This window comes from Perissodus microlepis, chromosome 6 (genome assembly GCF_051167445.1).
Source record: "Perissodus microlepis isolate ML-2025 ecotype Zambia chromosome 6, ASM5116744v1, whole genome shotgun sequence".
Taxonomy (NCBI): domain Eukaryota; kingdom Metazoa; phylum Chordata; class Actinopteri; order Cichliformes; family Cichlidae; genus Perissodus; species Perissodus microlepis.
In genome coordinates, this window is record NC_140466.1 from 27,882,703 (window position 1) to 27,905,151 (window position 22,449).

Below are 22,449 nucleotides of genomic sequence, written 5' to 3' on the forward strand. Positions count from 1 at the left end.
GACGGTGAAGAATAAGAATCGGTTGGGACTTCTGGTAAAAACTGCTAGCAAAATTTCAGGGTGCTGGCAAGATGGACTTTTGGCCATTTAAAATAGAAATGTGCTTAGAAAGGCTCATTCTATTATTAATTGTGTGAACCATCCACTTCACAGTGAGTTTGAGTTGTTGCCTTCCGGCCGCCGTTTTAGAGTACCTCCAAGGAGGACTAAAAGACTCCAGGTCTCTTTTATCCCTACTGCGTCTTGTCTCCTTAATGGCAAATAATTGTCCTTGAACTTTCTATCATTATTATTGTTATTATTATTTTATTGTTCTGTTTATTTTTATCCTGCTGCTAAACTAATTTCCCCTTGTGGGACAATAAAGAAATTGAATTGAATTGAATTAATTAGGGGTCTGATATGAAAGCATCCAGGTGTGTGAACTATACTATAGACAGAATAAACTAAACTACTACTATTTCATCAGAATAGCTGCTGTAAGAAGGATACTCTATATTTATTATCCATTTGTGGCACTTTTCCAGCATTTCCAGCATCTTCTTTTGTAAAGAAAGGCCTCTATGGTGTATTATTTACTGTATCACCTCCTAAAGATATCAGGATGAAACCATAAACAGCTCAGACACGTTCTCACACACTTCCACTGACCCTGCTTAGCACTTCCCAGAACAGATTTTTGTGTGTTTAGACGCTAATGATTATAAACTTGTCATCGACAATGATTGACCATCTGTGTGTGTGTGTGTCACCGTGGACTCTGATTTACATCAGTACTTCCCTGCTCGCACACACTGTGCACTCCATTATCCCCTAGCAGAGTGTGTGTGTCAGCACTTCAGGTGCCACATTAAGGTGATGTGTTTAATCATCAGTTCAGCCACTGGTCTGCCCTCTTCACACGCAGATGTAACAGTGTGTCTCGAGATGTTTTGGTAGCAGACCAGTGAGCTCGCAGGCGAGGGCCAGGTGTGTGTGTTTGACGGCGTGAGTGCGTTGGATGGGAAGTGAGCATTTAAAGGCAAGGGTTTGCAGATTTTTAGGGTGGGTATCATCTTCTTCTCGAGTTTATGGTGTTTGCAAAGTTCCAGCGTCAGATGAGAATCTAAGTGCAGAGGCGGACAGGTGTGTGTGGCCGCAGGGAACCTTTCGACAGTGCAGCGAACGCTCAGGATGTCTAACTCCACCATCAGCTTCTACGCCCTGTCGCAGTCTTTCAGCTTCTCAGACATCATTGTCATTGCGACCTACTTTCTTCTCAACCTCGCTGTTGGCATCTGGGTAAGAATCGAGAGGGGTGAATGAATTTGTGCCGTTCTACTAATTCAGCTCGTTTTGGATGTTTGTGCAAACCAGTTTGTGTGTCAGTCCTCATGCAGGGTGAGCAGAAACACACTGAGTGGATATTTCTTGGCTGGGAGGGACATGGCCTGGTGGCCGGTGAGTCCATCTGACATTAACTGTGGAAATAAAGGGTGATCTAACAGTGAAGGCTCTGTGACCCTGCAATAAGTTGATAGTTTTCACAGATGGTAAAAGTGATAGATGTAGGCTACACTGACTTTCTGGGTAAATTTGTTCTGTGAATCAAGCATCAGTAAACAATTGTATGGTTCTTACAGGCACTTAAAAGGGTGGATTTTTTGTGTTGGGGGGTGGGGGGATAGAAAAATGTAGAAATCAATTCTCCTTGTTTTACTAAAATTCAGCCACCCCTTACAGCTAAAACTGTAAGGCCAAGCTGGGTTCTGAACTTAAGAGAGACTTGGTAGACTTATGCTCAACGGAAACTGTTTCCCATTAAGTAAATAACAATGTGATGATAAACACTGACGTTAACGAGGCTACATGAGAAATGAAAGAAGACAAATGCTACAGTTGCAGGTTTAAAAAAAGAAAAGTTTTGAACCCTCTGAGAAGATTTTCCATCATTTTGAGCAAAAGCATCAAGTCCACAAACTCTGCATGTAGGTCAGGTGTTTGCAGCACAGTATTTCTGCAGTATTTCAGTAAAACCTCCAGACCTTTTCTTCTGTCTTGCACAGATTGGATCGTCTCTCTTTGCCAGTTCAGAGGGCTCGGGTCTGTTCATCGGTCTGGCGGGGACGGGAGCTGCCGGAGGCATCGCTGTCACCGGCTTTGAATGGAATGTGAGAAACACAAAACCGCAGTCAGAGAAACATGCGTGCTCATCAAAACAATATGAGATGCTGTTTTGTTGTATCTGTTAATGGTGATTAAATGCATTGTGGCATGGAATGAAGCAGAACAAGCCTGCTAATCCTTCGACAACTTGTCTCTTTTGTGGTGTGCTGACTAGACAAAAGGAGGGGGGGCATATGACATTTGCAGCTAAATAAAAATAACATCACTTGCAATTACCTGCTTTACAACAGAAAGTTTACCTAATATGAATATGGCTTCTAGACCACAAAAGTTTGCCATTTCAATGTCTTCCTTTCTTCAGCTGTAACAGGCAGCTTACAGCAGGGGGCAGCAGCAGCATAGCTGTGCTATGTGGACGCAGAGCATGCGTCTTAAATAAAGAGACCTGTGAGCTGACTCTAGCGGATTTCTCATTAAACCCCTCTGTTTTCTATCTGACCCCTTCTCCCCAGGCCACCTATGTGTTGCTGGCTCTAGCCTGGGTATTTGTGCCTGTCTACATCTCCTCAGGGGTTGGTCGGCACACACAAACACACACATGCACACACACTCACACAGGTATCCATCTGCTTGTTGAGGCTGGTTCTGCAGGTACATTTTGGTGCCAGGAGGCTTTTCCCCAACAAGGATTCCCCCGCCTTGTAAATTCCCCAGCAGGGTGTTACTGCACAGCACTCACACACACACACATCTTAGTACTCATTTTATTGTTTGTTGGCACATATATTTAAAAAATAAAGTCATAAATACAGTTGTGAACATACTAAACTTCTTCATAGTCGGTATCTTGAATCCATCCAGAGTTTTCTTAAGGAAATAGGTCACTGGACATAACTCGCATTTTTTCCTCCCCTTTGGGCTATTTATCCAGCCACATCAGGGGTGTCAAACATAAGGTACAGGGACCAGAACTGGTCGAGAAAGATGGCCCACTGGACAGCTTTGGAAAATGTTATGGCGTGCATAGATTTTGACCTGTGAGCTGTGTTCTCATAAGTTTTACAGCTTTTCCTACTGATCCCACAACCTTCCACAGAAATGTCTGTTTCTGCAGTAGTTAAAAAAGACAGTAAAATAGACATTTTTATAATTACAGGGCAGTCTGGCCAATGAACTACCAGCACCTTTTCTGTAATTTGCACACTTATCACATAGTTTCACTGGTCAGACCCACTGCAGATCAAAGTGAGCTGTGTATGGTCAGTGGTATAAATAGACTTTGACCTTATTGATCTACCCGTCCTTCTTTTGTACAAGTCATTCAGGTCCCCCCCCCCCCCCCCGCACATCTTGTGATGCAATTTCACAGAAAAGGGAAGCTCGCAGCTGAGAGCAAACATCAGTAGTGTTTACTTTCTGTCACATGCACAAATGTTTTCTCCCAGACAGCTCACACTTTCTTCTACCGACTGATATTGCATTATCACTGAAAAATAATCAAAATGGCAATATGAGACTATCAGGCCACGAAGAAAAATATATACATTTTGTAGCTTTTGGGATAAATTGTCTCTTTAAGTATGCCTCCTCTGTGTAGCTGTGGCACGTTGAAGATGTTGAAATGTCTTGTGTCCAGATCGTGACCATGCCAGAGTATCTGGGACGTCGTTTTGGAGGAGAGAGGATCAGAACCTACCTGGCTGTCCTCTCGCTGATGTTGTCCGTCTTCACAAAGATTTCAGTACGACTATGTGGCACAAACACACCTACATACAACCCCATCTGATTGCACAAGTGTCTCAGATGTGAGATCATTTGTTTGCCAACGTCGCTGACTGGCATGTTTCTCTCACCAGACTGACCTGTACTCTGGAGCCTTGTTTGTTCAGGTGTGTCTCGGATGGAACCTGTACCTGTCTACCGTCCTCATGCTTGTGGTCACTGCGCTCTACACCATTGCAGGTAGATGTGAAAGTGCATTACAGTTCACGTTTTTTGCTCTTTTAAAGAATTTCAACAATTCTGATGAACGTTAATTCTAATATTTTATTATGCAAACAGAAATCCCAGAGACAAACATATTGCATATTTTGGAACGTAAGACTCGGCACATGTTTGTTTCTTTGCGCAAATAAAAAGCCATCTCTGCTTTTCAGGTGGTCTTGCTGCTGTCATTTACACAGACACCCTCCAGACGTTTATCATGCTCGTTGGTGCAATTATCCTAACAGTTACTGGTATGTGCTGTTTCATAAACACAAAGTATTGCAGGGCCAATTTGCAGAATCAATATCAATCAATAATCGTTCAACAGCAGCAATAAATGTGCATCCACAGCTTTCAATGAGATTGGTGGCTACAGCCAGCTGGCCGAGCGGTACAGCAGAGCGATACCCAGTAAAATTATTCCCAACAGTACCTGCCACCTGCCACGGCAGGACGCCATGCACCTGTTCAGAGACGCCGTCACCGGAGACCTTCCCTGGCCCGGGATGACTCTGGGGCTCACCATACTGGCCACATGGTACTGGTGTACCGACCAGGTAAGTCTGGAAGGACGAAATTCAAATACTCGAGGTGTGAGGATCGATCTATATACTGGTATCAGATTGATACTTTATTTGTATCTTCTGAGTACAGAATTTTTTTTTTTTTTTAAGAATTTTTTTTTTCACCTCAAACACGCATGAAAAATGTCCGAGCCTTTTTGTGTTGACTGACATTATTCAGGCAGGTGTTTTTGTTCCTCATAGATCCCTTGTGAGTTCCACAAAGAAGCATTTGTGAAATGCCATTGTCGTGTTTGCTGAGGAATTTTTTTTGTTGTCTTTTTAGTCTTGGCGGGGCTGTCAAAGACTTGTCATGAAGTCACTTCATGCTGTTTCCCAGTTGTGCTCAAAGATCTGCATTCTGAAGCACATTTCTTTTACAAACCTCAGTGTGTTTGGCTCTATTTATCCTTTCTAGCACGCTGACTATTCTCAAGATTGAGGCACTGAAAAGCATGTCTATACTAGGATGCTGCTGTCATGCTTCACTGTTCCTGCACTTCACCATAAGAAAAGCATTAGACAGGCGCTGAGCAGTGGAGACTGCAAGTTTTGTTTCAACACACTGCCATGACCTCCACGTTTTCGTTGAGTAACTAAATTATCAAGGTCTACACACATTGCAAAGGATGTTTTTGATGACAGTTTGTCTGCCATAGCACAGGGTCTGAATACTTATAATACTAAATAGTTTTTTAAAGAAATCTGAGAACGTGTTTATCTGGGTTATGGAGGACTTTGAAGCTGGACTATGTTTGGAGAGCCGCTCCAAGAAGCTGAACTCCATTCTGGTCAATATTAATTTGATCTCTTTATGAGCCACAACAGTCCCAGTTTCTTATGCGGCACTTTGGAAAAAAGTTAGGCAAACTAGACTCTGTTCCGCTAGTGTCACTGCATCCTCAAACATCTGCAAAAAGAATAAAGGATGGGCTCTGCCGTGTTGCCCAGATGCTGATTGCGAGCCAAACCTCAGCTCCAGGCTACAAAAATCCCTTCAGAAAGCAAGAAGCTACAATTATATTTTTCTGCAAACCAGGAAGCAAAAGCAAACATACCTAAAAATACCTCGGAGTGTTCATTCACAGTCATTTACCGTGGAATATTTCCTGATCAGCTGTCTGGGTTGTCAGGCACTGTATGCTTGAGATAATATCTTTAATTTTTAGTAATGATATGCTTCCTTCAAATATTAAGATGTTTGTACAATACAGTGGCATTTTTAAATGAACTAATGCTTTATGTGAGCTGGTTGAAACAAAACAATGGGACAAATTTAACTGTCTTTTTATTTACAACATTACAACTCCTGGTCCCATGTTTTTCACACATGTTCATACATCTGCAAAGGTAATCAGGGAAGTCTGCCAGTGATTTCAAAGCAACACCCTCTCACCATCAGCAACCAGTCCCCATGATGTCAACACTAGAGCCTAGAGCCTGCATGTCACAGATACACTGCACGGTGCGTGACATGGGTAGGCTGAAGAGAATCACAGCTGACCAAACACAGTACCATATCTTAAAAAAAACCCCAGATCACTCATAAATCAGTTGCAAGAGTGCATGCTATCTTGTTTTGCATGTTGTAAACACAAACACCTGATGTGTTATTATCAGAGTTTATTTCCGCACAAACACGTCAGCAAACTTTCTTTTTGGTCAGGCACTCATTTGAAACCACCCAGAGATATCTGAGTAAAGCAGATCTTGTAAGTTTTGCGTCGCAGTTTCCAAACAAAAAGAAAAAAAAACAAAAAAACAACACATCCCACAATGAAGCATTAATGTCCTCACGTTCCCCGACCGGCCCACAGATCTACCTGACAGGCTTATTATTCTGAGGTGCTTTCTTCTGCGGTGCTCCTCCTCGTGCTCTTAAGTGTTTAAAAGTGTTAATTTTTGAGAAAGAAACTCCAAGTAATCCCGTCTGGTTGGCTGGTGGCTGTGGTGACGTGTGGGCTGCCTTCTTGTAGCCAGGACTGTGTCGTCTCGGTGACCGCCCGGAGCGGGTCTCTACGCGCAGCTGGGCCGAGTCAGGCTGGAGCATTTGGCCCTGCCAGTAGCGGTAACCTCCTATCACTGGGCCAGCTGCTCGGGTGGGCCGATGATAACTTCCTGGTTTGGCGATAACTACTGTTGGTCCTCTCGCTCTTGCATCATGACCCGGAGATCTAGAGGTCTGAAACAACTAAGCAGAAAGAGCACAGAGAGGGGATTAAAACTCTAAATCCTCCATTATTCTCTAAGGAGTACCTCAGGGGTCAATTCTGGAGCCACTGCTATTCATTATCCATGTTTTTCTCTACTGTTAACAGGAAATGTTACTATTTATCATATTCATTTATATCTTATTACACCATATGTTACCTGATTATGTCTTTTGGAAATATTTTTAAGCGCCTTTCTGTGTGTGTAGGTTATCGTACAAAGGTCCCTATCTGCTAAGAACATGAGTCATGTGAAAGGAGCCTCCATCTTTGCCGCCTATCTAAAGATGTTGCCTTTTATCTTCATCGTCCTCCCTGGCATGATCAGTCGAGCTCTCTACCCCGGTGAGTGTACACGAGCGTGGGTGCTCAGTCGCTCATGCGCACAGACACGCAAATACCTTTTAAATTGGAGGGGAAAATATGTCATGTAAGCATGTACCGCAAGCAGGTAGGGACTTGCTTTTGGTACCACTGATGAGACACACCTATTTTGACGTGGGTTACATAAATGTGTGCTTTTCCAGTAAGTGCTGCATACTTTTGGACAGCAATCACAATTTGTGGGAATTTCAGCAGTGGTTTTGTCAGTGATGACTCATTACGCATTAAAAACATTTAAAAGATTAAGCATTGTGTCATCTAGGGCAGAAACTTCCCTAATGGATTAAGCTGTTTTGTCTTTTCTTTTTCTTTTTTTTTTTTAAATTGAATGATTACGCAACTCATCAATATAGCCTGACACTGACATCTTTGTAAAAGAAGATATTCAATATAGATTATGCAGTAAAACAGTGTGTTCTTGTTTTTAAAAAGCTTAAAGATGTCACTTAAACTCTTGGCAACACTTTATAGAAACACAAATACATTTACTTACTGTTAAAAAATGAAAAGATAATAATTCATGTTTATTGTAAAGTGGTAAATTATGTTTATAAGGCTTCATTTTAAATGGTAATAAATATTGAGAAGTGAAGCTATAAACATTATATGGATATCTGTCACAAAGCAGTTTGTATTGCTTGCTTTAAACCGTGCCTAAACAGGCGTGCGGGTTGGCAACAGTGTAAATCACAAGACCGGAGAGGAGAGAAGTGCACGTCCTGTTTCACTCACGGCTTAGTTTTGTTTTCATTGGCTGTTTGGTTTTCTTTTGGCACTAAGATCTACTTAAAAAATGAGATTTAAAAAAAATAAAAGTTTGAGTCAAAATACACTCCTCTCTGAAAGACTACACCACAGGGTAACTGAGGTTTTAAACTGTGACTTTGAGAGGTTCTTCCTGAGCTTTCATATGTGACGAATGTGAAGTGAGTCCAGCAACAACACCTTGTGTGTACATCTGACAAAATGTGACTTGACACTATGAAAATGAGTAATGAACCTTCTATTACAAACTCACTAAAGCTTCATACTACTTGGTAATCATGAACAAATAGAACTTTTTTTTATATACTGATGCATGGTTCGGGTGAAAGAGAGGGTCAAAAGGTCAGCGACTCGATCCCTGACTCCTCATGCTTGTATGCATTCTTGAGCAAGATAGTGAACCCCAAATGACCTCTAATGCATCCTTCTGTGTGTGTGTGTATGCATTGATAAAGTGCTGTATGGATGTGTGTGTATGATTTCCCATTTTTTGATTATTTTAGCACCACTCGAGCAGTAATACCGAGTGCTCACCTGTCCTATGTGCCTGTGTGGGGAGAGGTGCTCCTGTCTGCGCAGCTGCTGTGATTGGCGGATGAGAGCAGCACTGTCCTCTGATTGCTTGGGCTCTCGCAAGTCCAGCATGCTCTGTGAGAAGCGGGCCATCATGTTGAAACCGTCTCCTTGGCGTTGTCCTCGGCCGGACCCTGTTGTCACTCCATTGGTTAGCTGGTTATTGGGCTCTGGCTGCGTGCAATCGTAAAACTCCTCATCCGATGCTGTGGAGTTACTTGAGGGTTCGTCATTGACCACTTGGTCACAGTTGACCTTGGTGCTGTCTTGGCTGTCATTATCGTTGCTCCCAGAGTCCTGGTCATTGTCCTTTGACGTTAAGCGGCCACGTATCAGGGTCACCTCTTTCTGGGATCTCTTTTTCTTAAATGAGCCTTCTAGACTCTCCAGCTGGTCCATTTTTACCAGAGTGACCTGCGCTTCACCAGGTTTCTCTGAGGAGGCAGGTTCTATGAGCAGCTGCAGGGTGCGGCGTTTAGGAACAGGAGGTGCTACAGGTTGTGTCTGTGGAGGTTCTGCAGCATTTTCTGTTGGCTGTGAATCAGCAGTAACACTAGATGGTGAAGTGGAAGTCTGTGCAGCTGGTGTGTGTGCATCCTGTGCTGGGGGTGTGTTGGGCTGTTTAGGGGAATCAGTTTGGTCTGTGTTGGGAGCTGCGGGGGATGGGAGCTGTTTGTTAGTTGGACTCACAGGAGTCGAAGGCTTCAGGCTTGTATTTGCAGAGGGAGTGTCAGCTGATCCTGCAGCTTTTGCAGGATGTGAAGCAGGCTGCTCAGTCTGTGCTGGCTGTGAAAGTGGTGAGCTGAAGCGTATAGCCTGACTAACCTCAAACCTCTCCGACCTCTGCAAGTGAACCTGATTGGCCCGCTTATCATCCCTGATGTTGATGAAGCCAATCACGTCACTTGGTGGGTCTGGCTCAGGCCAGGTGGGCAGGTACGGAATCAGGTATGCTTTCTCCAGATTGGCTAATCCTGGATGTATGGGTGGCTCTTCAATAACGTCCTTCAGCCGTGCTTTCATCATCTTTAGCCCAGTGGGATTCTGGGAGTTTGAGTTCTTGTTGCTGGAGTTCTGGTCAGATGAAGTGGGACTTATGTGGGTCCCCGTGGTGACAAGAGCGTATTTGGGGTTGATGAGCTTCCTGGCAACAGAAGCCGGCACAGGTGCAGGAGCCGCCTGAGGGAGAGGGTCAGGTACCGGCTCGTCTGTCATAGGAACCTTGTTGAGTGACACGCCTCTGGACGTGAGGTAAAGCTCCCGAAACTGGAGGTCAAAGGTCTCCACTGCCTGTCCTGTGATCACAGTGATGAGGTTACGGTCCAAACGAGACGAGGACCAGGTAAAACTGGAAAAACACAGAAATGGAGAGAAGTCTCAGAAGGGACTTCAATGTTTTCTTTGCACATTTTTTTCCTACCAGTTCTATTCCGGTCCTGTTTATCACATCTAAACTCCTCCTTCCAAGTCACGGCTCCCACTGAGAAAACAGAAATCTGAGATTCTAATAGTTTAATCATTATAACCCGCTTTTGTACTCTGATGTAATGCACCACATTTTGGTCTTTGATCACATTGCATAAGTACTCCTCCTCAAATTCCTTCTCACAGATCCAGTCTCACCTTACACCGACATTTCAGTAAATAAGCAACTATAAATCACAGTAAACGTAAGGATAACACACCTAATTTTCAAAATTTGCTTTGGCCGCTAACAAAACCGTATTGTGACTGTTATGACATGTAACTGCTGGCTCCAAAGCAAAACAAGCAGAGCAATGGACGTTAATATACTTCCCTTACACTCCGTCAACATCTTTAGCCTGACACTGAGTCTGCATTTACTCTGTAATTTCAGCTGGGGAGGGGAATCAATTTTCCCCAACAAATCAGTCTGAATGAAACTATTTTAAGCCAACACTGATCCGCTTGTTTCTCAAAACACAATTCACTAGCCATGCCTCACAATGCATAACAACAAGCTGACAATAAAAAAACCATTCGATTCGTGTCACACTTCCGGAGGAATCAGGCACCTGGATCGAGTGGATTCAGAGGTCAGGACCCTGACAGGTGAGAAACCACGATAACCATCAATAATGAGAAAAGCTGGGGTACAGTGGCTTTAAGCAGTTTTCCACATTGATGCTACGCTTTTTGTGTTATGTTAGCAAACACAGAACAGCAATCACTCTCCGTGTAGCTCTGTTTAGCTCTTCACCTCAAATGGTGGTCAAAGGCTCCAGCATGTTCACCAGTTAGTTACTAGCTCCGTGTGTCTTGTATGGAATGCATGTGTATGACTGATTTATTAAGGCCATTTCCTGCAAGCAGCTGCATGCTGCAGCAGGAAGGACTGGGTAAGACTAAACCAGACCAGTAAACCTGCAGGTCAGAAAACCAAAACAGCGAGCTGAAAGGCTCTAAAGCCCTCCACAGAGGTCCACAGGAAATGCACGGATGCCTGTTTATTTTTGAGTGGAAAAAGTCATGCAATTAACGGCTAATTTAAAATATTTAATTGTGCAGATTTAGAGACACAAATGAACGCTGCTCACCTGTAGGAGCCAGAGATGGCTCTGTCTCCATCTACCAGAAGAAACTTCTGGCTCAGAGATCCACGCACCTTCTGTGCCGATCGCGTAAAGAACTCCACGCCTCCGCAACAGCGTACGCGCAGGTTCTGCACATGCACACATACATAAAGGGTTAGTGCTTGGTAACCAAAGCCTCTAGAGGGTTTAGTGCTGATGGATGGAAGGGTTTCAGTGAACAAAGGGCAAAATAGAGGAAACAAGAGAATGGAGAGGCAGAAAAGAATGGGTTTCCTTGTTACTCAAGAGCCGGTGCTCAGCTTTAATACCTCCATAGTCTCCCACTGGGTGCCTCTACAGGTTAGAGCATGGACTTTCTATCTACGTACGTGCATGCCTGTTTGACACACCCTGTGGTGTTTGTGTTCGGCTCTGTGATAAGGGTGTGGTTGACAGGCTGAGCGTTACCTCGTAAGTAAACGCTGTGTGTGAAATCTCACAGGGGACATTAACAACGGGAGTGATGGCGCTCACAATAACGGAAGAGATGTCAGATAAAAAAGAGACTGGCAATGCGGTAAATGCCGTGAGGAAGGAATAAGGAGAAGTGAAAGAAAAACATGTTACAGAAAGTAAAAAGTCTGTGTGGTTTTATTGCCTGCAGCATAGACAGGAATTTAACTGCCGTCGTTCTGGCCTCCAGTCCAAAAAAATCCCCCGTGAAACTCTTAAGTATTTTCTGTTACTGCCTAGACCAGTTCAACTCAACTTAAGAGAGCCAGAGAATAACAAAGAAAACCAAGCTATTGCAAACTAGCTGCAGCATGCACCTCACAAATACCCGCAGGCACAAACCTGGCAACCTACATCAATCATGGGCCGCCCAAAAATTTTCCTTTGTATAGTGACAATATAATTTCAAAAAGGTGTCTTTAATAACAGATGTTATTTCCAATCCTCCCCCTCCCCATTACTGTATACTTATTGGGCGTACCCTTCTTTATAACTAGCCCAGCAAAACAACATCCATCCGTGCATGCATGTGACTGGCAATACAAACCTTTAGGTGTCCACGGTGCATATCAGCTCTGCCACACATGGAAAGAAAGCAGGGCACCGCAGCCATGTCGATGATTATGTACACAGGAATCTTGCGTTTGTAGGCCGCATCCATCAGGTCTCGAAAGATATCCACATCTGTAAACACATCCATCACCACAGCTATCACCTAAAAAAAAAAAACAGCACACATACACATAGAGGAAAACCACAAATGTTAGTGTCAGTGCTTCCTGGTCTCTGAGGGTGGGTTCTATTTCAGCTGCTTTTATCAGCGATATTCAAACACCAAAGGAAGCTGGGAACACAAGAAATTTGAGCATAATATTCCTGTAGTTTAGAGCCTGTTAGGAACAGAGACTGTTTTTTGGCAGAGAGGTGATAAAATGTGGGTGGACAGTATGTGCTGCGCAACGCTGCAACAGTAGAGACAGACAGGCGGCTCTCTTTATGTGATCCACCTTAAAGATTACGTTTAAAACAGCAGCATTAGGTAGACTTTGGAAAATGATGATAAGTCTTGAAATTTTTCATGTTTTTTTGTATTACGTTTATTGTGAAAATACATGTGCACTGAAAACCAGCCTTTCACTTTGGCACGAAGTCTGATTCATTTAAGCCTCAATGTTTCTTTTGTCGCTCAGGTGCAAAGCTGGACTACTGCATGAACATGTTCCAGCATTTATGGATATGAGAGGAAGACTGCTGGCATGTGACAAATTCAGTGATGTCAGGGCATTTTTTCCCCACTCTTTTCTGTTCTCGTGTCAAGACAGGACTTGTTTTATTTAAACTATAATGAAGGGAAGCGGGTTTCTGAGACAGGTCTGTGGCAAATTATGAAATGAGGACAGAAAGGTGAACTGAACTTGGAACATGTCCAAAAAAGTCAGGCTAACATAGTGTGCTCTGCATCATAGGTGGCAACAGACAAATATTAATAACAAGATAAAACGATCATGCAAACAGCAACAGCCAACAAATAAATAGATTGATAGAACAGTTATTGTCATTAACAATTAATCTTAATTGCCAAAGTGTTTTTCAGATGAGTCACAACAGTAATTTCCTGTCAGACCACTAACTGATTACTTGCCTAATCATTTTAACGCCAAGCAAAATCATATTTATTAAGTGCACAAAGTGATTTTTCTTCTTTGCTTTAATGTGATGGTGAAGCATTGTTTTGAAACTTGCGGGTTTGTGGCAGTGAACTTCTTTATACATTCACTGACTGGAGAAATATTGAAAAAAATTATTCACTGTGGTGCATTCACTGACAACACAGAAAAAGCACTCCAGTTTTTGATGAGTTGTTAATGCGGTTTCCTGTTGCTGCGTTGACTCAGTGCTGTGGTGCGTTTCAGGTCCCTGTATTATGCTGTTCGTCATGAATTTGTACTCAGCTAAGATGTGTTTTGTCCCCCACATTTTGGCTACATGAATGGAGGAGCCAAATAAAAACACCTTGCGATAAAATCCAAGCATCAAATCGCGAATATTAACATAATTCAACATAAAGAGGTGAAAAGACAATAAGCTAACTGGTTAATTCTCGTCAGTGTGAAGCGTTTCTGTTTTGGTGGAGAACCTCTAAACTCCATCTTCTTCTCTGCCTACCTTCTGGGCTGACGCAATGCTCTTCCGCACCACTTCCTTGATGTGCGTGTGCCCCTCGGTTGGAGGCTGTGTGTGCACGGTCACGCGCGTGACCCCTCGGTATGAGATGGCCTCGGGCCAGCCTAGGTCCAGCTCTGCCACGGAGCCCTCAGACCGATCCGGCCAGTACTCGAGAGACACCTCACCGTCTCCGGTCTCTTCCCAGGGCCCCGGAGTTGTGTTTCCTGGCCCTGGCGTCCCGGGTTTCTGGAGATGCTCGTACCCGGGCCTGTATGCTTCCGCCGTGTGTACAATCCGCTCCAACTCCGGTTCCGAGAGGAACTCCCGGACGCCATGCTTGCTGATGTATTCCGTGAACGCGTCGCGGCCCTCGACGATGAGTGCCTCGAGGGCCAGCCGTTGGTCCTCGCTGTAGAAAAACTCTGGTTTGCTCTCGCTCACGCGCCAGTTGACGTGGTGATCGTCTAGACACTGGACCTGAGATAGCGCCATGACCCCCAGTAAACCCGCCGGTCAGTAAATAGTTAAACACTGAAACCACTCTGACCCACTTTCCACTCGTCCGTCCGGGGGTTCAAACATGGAATTAGTGCGATCTGTCATTACGGTCCATTCCGGGTCCGCGTGACCGGGGACAAACCAGACCAGTGGCAGATATTTTCATCTGAGGCAAATAAACCGCTATCAGTTCCTCAACCCGGGCAGGCTCCAGCTCAGCCCTGCTCTCGGGTTACAGCTATCTCTCTCTCAGGTGTGGTTGGAACAAAGCCCCCCTCCTCCACGCCCAGCGCCACGCCTTACACCTGACAGGAGCCGCAAAACTGAGCTCGGCTGCTCCTCTAGCCTCGGGGCCCGGCAGACACGGAGAGAGACGAGCAGCTGTCTGGGTGGATGAGTGCGTGTCTGACAGTGAGTCAGTCTAAAGCGGAACACTCACTCGACACAAAGAAAGAAGTCATTAGTCCTCCGGTAAAACTTTTAAACTGCGTGTGACTCAGTCTGACTGAGGCGCTGACGGCTCACTTTTTCTTTCTTTCTTTTTTTTTTGTTGTGTCGGAGCGCGAGCCTGAAGCCAGAGATGTACAGATGTTCAAAGAAAGGAAACTTCCCGGAAAGAACACAAAGCAGTCTTCGCTAACGTGGCGCTACCGAGCCTCTTCACTTTAAAGTGTCGCTGCAGTCACACGAAGTTCGTCCAGGTCCAGCAGACTGTGTGGCGGAGCCGCCGGCGAGTGTCTGACCCTGGAATTCGGCAACGGAAGCTCGGTGTCCGGGGGCAGAGAGGCGGAGTGTCCGGTAGTTGGTTAGGAAAGAGAGGCATTAAACTCCACCCTCCTGCCAGCACACAGGGGGAAATCTTGTTCTTCACCCCAAATTAGAACCCTTACGAAAGCCCGTGGAGCTAACCCAAGAGGCTATAACAAGTTATACAATATGTGATTTTATTATATATATATATATATATATATATATATATATATATAATAACGTGACTACTCTGTTTAAGCTTATACTTTCACTATTCATTCATTTAAATGAACCTAAAAGTGAATAGTTATTCTACAGTTATATCAGTGCAGGCTTTTTTCCCCGTTTCCTGTGATTGCTGCTTATTCACGGGTCTCTGAAAGGTAACGCTGAAAAACAATAGCTTTATCAGGGTTAATATATAATATTAGCCAGATAGAGAATCAAATAGGTCACCCTTTTTGCGCTTTTTAACATGTAGCAGACTTGTGAAAATGAAATGTGTCTCAGGTCTCCTGGATGTTTCAGCTGAGCTGTGGGTGGTGATTTGGGAAAAATTATTGAGTAGCTTTGATGAAAGACCAAGGAAGTTGGAGCGTGTGTAGCTATGTAGTGTGTGATTATGCATATACATGTTAAAGTTTGTGGCTTTAATATATTCCTTTCCTCATTCTCGTCTCACAAGGCTACACAACAAGTATCCAACATTTGGTCATGACGCCTCTGAGCCAACTCAGCTGTTTGTGCAAACACTTTTCCCACAGATAGTGTTTCCTAGTTCCTAGCTGCACAATGGATGGTAACTCAAAAAGGATTTTTTTTTTTTACTGAACAGGCAATACATTTGAACCCATCTAGCTCAGACTGACCCTTTGAAGTACCTGGAAAGAGTCATTCCAGGAAAACTCAATCAATGCCGTCCACCTGACCCAGAATCAGTTGTTTGTTAGATTTCTTTTAACAATAACAAATTGTCCATATTTAATAAAGCCATGCCAAGTGTAACCTTCTGTTTAACTTTGTAAGCGGCTCATAAATACAGGAGCTAGACACATGAAACTTTCACGGCTGAAAACTACGTTTAAATTCTGTTTTTAAAAATCTATTTTACATTGACCTCAAATGCCACAGTCTGAAGCCATGATCTAATTTTTCTATAAACAGGTTTGAGCGTGAACATCATGGGACGCAGTTTCAATAGAGAAACTCCACCAGTTTAACATCAGTGACATAAGTTGACAGAAACCTTATTTGTGCATGGATGTTGTATCTTTTTTCTGATAGTTCACTGGAGAAAACTTTTAAAAAGTCCAAGGGTCATATCAACACATGGAACAGAGTATTGGTTTTATTTACAGTTTGACCCCAGCCACATCTTCTACTCATGATTTCTCCTAAATAACTTTGTCATTTATTAAGTTAAATTGGTTTATGGCTATGAAATGAAGAAACAACATTCACATGCTCCATGTACAGGAGCTTGGACACATTACACTGATCAAACAGCTTTAGACCCAGATTTTGACAGTGCCCTGGATCACAGAGGGTCTCAGGATCGGTGCATGCCCTGAGTATGAGACAGCTGGATGGGCAATGCATCAACCACAAGAGTCACAGCAATTAGATGTGTCCGCTCTAAACTTCGGTAAGGTGAGTAAAGGGACATGCCATCTTATGTCACAAAGAAATTTGTCATCAGCTAAACAGGTAACAAAGCAGCAAATTGCAAAGCAAACCAGTGGTGTTCAGGGTGGTTAAAGAGGTAGAACAGTGGATATTAGCTGGCTACTCCAGTGTGACTGTGAATGATGGTTGAAGGTAGTTGGAACAGACACATTTGAATGCTTTCACATGGAACGACCCTGAATCTGCTCTTTAGTACCTTTCGTGGGACTTAAAGGGAACAAACTTGAATTCTGGATGAGAGGAAAAGTCAACTTCACCTTCCACTCCTGCATGCAAACAACTTTTGACTGCGCCTCCATGTTTCAGACTCTGTAGGCTGTGTGGATCCAGAGGAGTGTGTGCGAGTGTGTGGAGCTGAGGTTGGATGCTCCAACATTGCTTTCCCCAAACTGGTCATTGAACTCATGCCAAGCGGTGAGAATATGTTTTTTTTTCCAAGCAGCCACACAACACTTTTCAGGTGTTTTCACCTGCATCTGAGTGTCTGCGTATGCATTTTTGCAGGCCTTCGGGGACTTATGATAGCTGTGATGATGGCCGCTCTGATGTCTTCGCTGACGTCCATCTTCAACAGCAGCTCCACGCTCTTTACCATGGACATCTGGAAGAAGCACCGGCCACGAGCCTCTGAGAGGGAGCTGCTGCTGGTTGGCAGGTGTGGCACTCATGTGTGAATGAGCTGGAGGTTGATTCATAAAGAAAAGAGACGCGCTGACACAGTTTGCCTTTGCCCCAGGATTGTGACCGTGATTTTGGTGGTGGTGAGCGTGGTCTGGATCCCCATCCTCCAGTCAGCCAACAGCGGGCAGCTGTACGTTTACATCCAGTCGGTGACGAGCTACCTCGCTCCACCCGTCACTGCTGTTTTCACTCTGGCCATCTTCTGGAAGAGGACCAATGAGCAGGTAGCACACTGACAATCAATATAATAAAGTTACAGCTGCAACTCGAAATTACTATTTTTTCTTTCATTCGTGATTTTTCTGTGACATGATGAAAATAGCAAAAATCACAGAGGTTCAATTACATCATGATGTAGTTAAAAAAAAAAAAAGCTATTTTATTCCAAACACACTTACAACACAGAAAGAAAACACATCTGTAAGTTGTTGTTACACACTGAAGGAAGCTTAACCCTCCATCCTGGATACCTGCCCTCAGAACATTCTGGACTTTTGAGGTTTTCCCCTGTTTGTTCTGTTTGTCCTTTCACTTACACCGTAACGGCTACATAGTTTTATTAGCCTCAAATGGGATCAAGCTGTGTGCAGCTCACACACACACACACACACATGCGCACAGAGTGCTTGGTGTGGTGTCCCTTGTGTGTGAGCTCAAAGCTGTGTGTATCAGTAATTCACTTCATGAAGTGTATTGTTTATTGCTTCCTCTATAGGAGCCGGAGTTCTCACTTTAAACAATAAAAGTCATTGCTGATCTTTGATAACAGACTGTGAGCGACAGAGGCCTGCTGTGACTGTCACAATTAAAACCTGCAGAATGAAGTGCAGAGGAGATGAGAAGGAAAGCGATATTGGGTTAAATCTGATATCACACGTGTTCAAGCGTCGATCGCCAGCGAGTAAAGACCAGTCCTCTGGATATTCACGATCCCTGTTTTAATAGAGCACGTCCTGGGTGTGTCTGCTCTCGCTGCTGGCACGTTGTCCACAGACTGAAAGAAAGAAAGAGCATTTTCTCAGGTTTTTCTGAATGAACAGGATTTCCCTTCCCTCTTACTGTGAATACTACTTCCCCTCCAGCTCGGTTAAGCTGCACAGAATCTACTTTAGAGGATTTTTATTATTTTGTGTTTGCAGTGAAATCGCCTGGGGTTACAACATGAGCTGGCAATCACCAAGCAAACACACATTTGGTGATTTGCAGGTCAAAAGACATCTCTGTTACATAAAAGAAAATCTTATCCACGTCGGCTCACTTCGTTGGCCAAGGCTGAAATATCTCAATAGCTTCTTTAAGTTTTCCTCTGGCATCATAATCAGGCAAAACATGGATTAGAAGAGCACTTTAGGTTAGTCGCCAGCATTGATTTAGGCTCTTCAGTTTTGTTTGCTACTAACATTACACTACAGTGATAATAAATACTGTTGGCCATCAGTGCTACCCCTCAAACTAATAGCAGGTGCGCCAATTTGAAAATCCTAGGTGAAAATCCTTCTTGAAATATCCCATACGCCACCTTGTTCTCAAGTTATTGCATACACGAACTTGTGTGTCCACACCACCTGCCTGCCCACCCAACACTCCCAGCAGGGTGATGACCATTACAGATTGGCCTTTTTTTAGCCAAAGGGTAAAAATGTGGCAGAAAAAGTTTGTTAAATGACCTCAGTCTCTGAAACATTTAATCTGAAAAATGAGCCTATTAATAAACTGTAGAGATAAAAGTACTTGGCCACCTGAAGGAGCTGCTCAGACATGGAAACATGTCAGAGAAGGTTTGGTGCAGTTATTGAGCCAGCAGAGAGTTGGAGATCTTTTACACACTATGTTACTGCGGTTACTGCAGTTACTAAATGCTTCCACTTTGCCATAATACCACTTAAGATTGTGGAATATCTAGGAATTTCACAAAGTCATGAGTTGCAGTGTTGGCAACTATTACAGCACCATACATGAATCCTTAGACCAAACCAGTGTTTGTAAAGGCAGACTGCATGGCAAGGTGCTTGGTTTTATACATCTGTGGCAATGGGACTCAAAACACCTGAATTCAAGGATTAAGAGGCGTGTCCCAATACTTCTGTCCATATAATGTCTCACATGGTGTCTCTGTTTCTTTTATATGTTACCATTTCACTTTAGACCAGCGGTCCCCAACCCCCGGGCCTCGGACCGGTACCGGTCCGTGAGTCGTTTGGTACCGGGCCGCGAGAGTTGAGGCTCAGGTGTGAAATGTATAGTTTTCAGGGTTTTTATCGGTTTTCAGCGTTATTTTGTTATCGTTTTTATCGTTTACTCGGTTTTCCTGGGTCTTTTCACGTGTGTTATGAATAAATCGTCTTTTTTCGGTACCGGTACTAGTTTTATTTTGTTGTATTTATCCGCGACACCTTAAAGGCCGGTCCATGAAAATATTGTCGGGCATAAACCGGTCCGTGGCGCAAAAAAGGTTGGGGACCGCTGCTTTAGACCTATTAAAAAGTTGTTATGAAAGATGAACTGCATGGTTACACAAAAGCTGTGAGCTTTGTATGTTTGGATAAACACAATAAAAATATAAATGATATTGAATCACGGGGTCAAAGGACACACATTACAGCACGGGATGAGTCACACGCTGAGCAGCATGACACTGTAGATTGCAAACAATTGAAAGTGTTTGCACAGGAACACAATGTGTGTCGTGTTCAAAGCTGGGCAGTGAATTAAGCTCATTAAAATGTCAGCTAACCTTGTAATTACTAACATAATATCTGGATCCTAGTTAGTATCTGTGCATGTTACATTATAGGAACTGTACATGTGAGGTATGTCTAAAAAATAAGAACGGGTGGAATGAAAATAAAGGAAAAATAAGATCAGATATGTACTCTGTGTGTGGCTACAAGGCAGTTATTTTCAAACTGCACAGATCACATTCTTCACTGAAGGCTGAAGGAGTCGGAGAGTGATCTGTGCCTCTCTGCGTGTTTGTGTGTATTAACAGTAAGTGAGAAGTGAGTGATGTGACGATGACAAATTATATCTCTGGGAAAGTGATGACATTAGCTGAACGCACCCATGTGTGGTTCAAAGTTGCCTCAGGAATGAGACACATGCTTCCTGTCCAATTAAATTCAGCTACTCGGTTCAGAAAGGCATGTAATCCAATCTAGGTGTATTTGTGTGATTTTTAGGGCGCCTTCTGGGGTCTGATGGTGGGTTTGGTGGTCGGCGTGTGCAGGATGGTGCTGGAGTTTGCCTTCCCTCCTTCCAGATGTGGCATTGAGGATTCTGCACCTGCGGTGCTACGTGGTGTCCACTACCTCCACTTCGCCATTCTGCTCTGTGGGCTCACAGCAATTGTAGTTGCCGTTGTATCGCTGCTTACACCACCGCCCACTCACGAACAGGTGTGCACACATGGATACAATAAATAACACGACTATGGGGGAAGTAAGCTTATGCAAGTATGGTCTGTGTCTGGTGAGGAAAACACTCTGTCACTACAGAGAATTAGACAGACTCGCACTCATCTATAACATAGAGTCTGCACTGGGGTTGCTTTAGGAAGGGCGTCCGCTGTTATACTCAGCCAAAACAAACAGGCAGAGCATGCTGTGATGATCTCTCGTGAAAAGGGGGGAACTGAAAGCAGCTTTTTATCTCTAGCATCAGATAATCACGCTTATCTGCATGGTCCCTTGTTTACAGCTTGTGATAGCACGTTATACGCACTATAAATGCACATGCAATAAAGATCTTATACATTTTTGCAAAAAATAGCAAGTGGGGGTAACTTTTGAAATGTTAAAGTCAGGGTGTTGTCAGGGTCACCTCATGTCAAAATGGCAGTAGAGTTTTACCTGTTTGATAGTGAATAAATGAAACTTTCTTGGTTTTGCTTCTTCGATTTTTCCCAGGTGTGTAACCTGACCTGGTGGACAATAACTGAAGAGCCAAAAAGAGACATTCCTCTGCAAAAAGTGTCCTCCATCAGCCACCGTAGCTCCCAGGGTAAGTTTGTCAGCAGTCATGGGGAATAAAAACCAGCTATCATGTGAAAAACAGTCATTCTCAGACACACACACTGCTCTTGTTTTTGAGTAACTTACTGTGTCCGCTCTGTGTGTGTGTGTGTGTGTGTGTGTGTGTGTGTGTTGCAGACTCTGAACCAACACGGCGGGTGACGACATGTGGTCAGAGGGCAGGATTGTGTATCTCAGCAGTACGGCGATCAGAGGAGACTCCAGCTCCCAGAGTCCCCAGCATTCGAGAGAGCGTGTTGTGGTCGAGGTTCTGCTGTTTCAACGCTCTCCTGCTGGTCAGCATTAACATTTTTCTCTATGCATACTTTGCCTGAGGTGAGGTCAGATTTAACATCTGGCCTCAGCTGAACTGTAGTCCCTCCAACACGAGCTGGAAAGTGATCCCTCTAGATCCAAGAATGTGAAGAAACAAACAGGTTTTTGCTCAGATTTCACTCGAATCATTAAGACATCGACTCACAGTGTAAAGCCGGTAGATGCCGGTGGACAGCACAGCACACATATCTATTAAAACAGTTAAATTTAGATAATAATCATTATAACAATAATGGGCAAATGCCATGGAAATAAAACGTTGAAGTGTGTGGATTATAACAAACCAACATAAATAAAAGGACATCAAATATCACCTTTAATTTAAAGCTTCACAATATGCAGTGAGAGCACATCAGTGTGGTTCAGGCTCTGCCTGTGACATAATATTGTTGCCTAGAAACAACATGCTCAGTGTTGATTATTTAGTTATGTTTAGAGCTTTGTGTGAATGTTTGCACTAAATGTTCTTTTGATTTAAAATTTTATTTACATGATTTATGAATTTTAATCAGAACTTCTCACACATGACCTAAAGTTGTTATATTGAAGTCTTTACCAATGGAAGCGATGGAACAGTGAGTGTAGCTCCAAATGCATCCCAATGAGAAATAATGAGAAATTTCATGTTCATTTTATCAGTAGTAATATTTCCATGTGGTCCTGTAATCTTTTTTTCCAGGTGATATCA

The 22,449-nt window shown here is 43.6% G+C and overlaps 2 protein-coding genes across 2 annotated transcripts; one reads left to right on the forward strand and one right to left on the reverse strand.

Annotated features, from left to right (window-relative positions):
• Nucleotides 1–1,157: 1,157 nt before the first annotated feature.
• On the forward strand, nucleotides 1,158–22,434 carry slc5a10 (solute carrier family 5 member 10). Its single transcript, XM_084931819.1, has 15 exons — nucleotides 1,158–1,281; nucleotides 1,369–1,440; nucleotides 2,046–2,150; nucleotides 2,619–2,678; nucleotides 3,743–3,847; nucleotides 3,963–4,068; nucleotides 4,263–4,343; nucleotides 4,444–4,649; nucleotides 7,075–7,210; nucleotides 17,041–17,148; nucleotides 17,239–17,389; nucleotides 17,471–17,639; nucleotides 20,595–20,810; nucleotides 21,321–21,414; nucleotides 21,564–22,434. The coding sequence occupies exons 1-15, from the start codon at nucleotides 1,174–1,176 to the stop codon at nucleotides 21,758–21,760; spliced, it is 1,914 nt and encodes a 637-aa protein (XP_084787945.1). The 5' UTR covers nucleotides 1,158–1,173; the 3' UTR covers nucleotides 21,761–22,434.
• Nucleotides 5,927–15,079, reverse strand: sack1gb (scaffolding CK1 anchoring protein Gb). The gene is made up of 5 exons (XM_084931815.1): nucleotides 13,801–15,079; nucleotides 12,182–12,349; nucleotides 11,146–11,270; nucleotides 8,549–9,935; nucleotides 5,927–6,846 (listed from the first exon to the last, which is right to left on the reverse strand). The coding sequence occupies exons 1-5, from the start codon at nucleotides 14,290–14,292 to the stop codon at nucleotides 6,475–6,477; spliced, it is 2,544 nt and encodes an 847-aa protein (XP_084787941.1). The 5' UTR covers nucleotides 14,293–15,079; the 3' UTR covers nucleotides 5,927–6,474.
• Nucleotides 22,435–22,449: the final 15 nt, after the last annotated feature.

Excerpts from the sequence above, each read along its gene's own strand:
- slc5a10 (XM_084931819.1), top strand. The coding sequence starts at position 1,174 with ATGTCTAACTCCACCATCAGCTTCTACGCCCTGTCGCAGTCTTTCAGC. Across the intron at positions 3,848-3,962 it reads CCGTCTTCACAAAGATTTCA|ACTGACCTGTACTCTGGAGC; the intron begins GTACGACTATGT and ends TTCTCTCACCAG. Across the intron at positions 4,344-4,443 it reads AATTATCCTAACAGTTACTG|CTTTCAATGAGATTGGTGGC; the intron begins GTATGTGCTGTT and ends GTGCATCCACAG.
- sack1gb (XM_084931815.1), bottom strand. The coding sequence starts at position 14,292 with ATGGCGCTATCTCAGGTCCAGTGTCTAGACGATCACCACGTCAACTGG. Across the intron at positions 12,350-13,800 it reads GCATTGCGTCAGCCCAGAAG|GTGATAGCTGTGGTGATGGA; the intron begins GTAGGCAGAGAA and ends TTTTTTTTTTAG. Across the intron at positions 9,936-11,145 it reads GCCATCTCTGGCTCCTACAG|TTTTACCTGGTCCTCGTCTC; the intron begins GTGAGCAGCGTT and ends GTGTTTTTCCAG.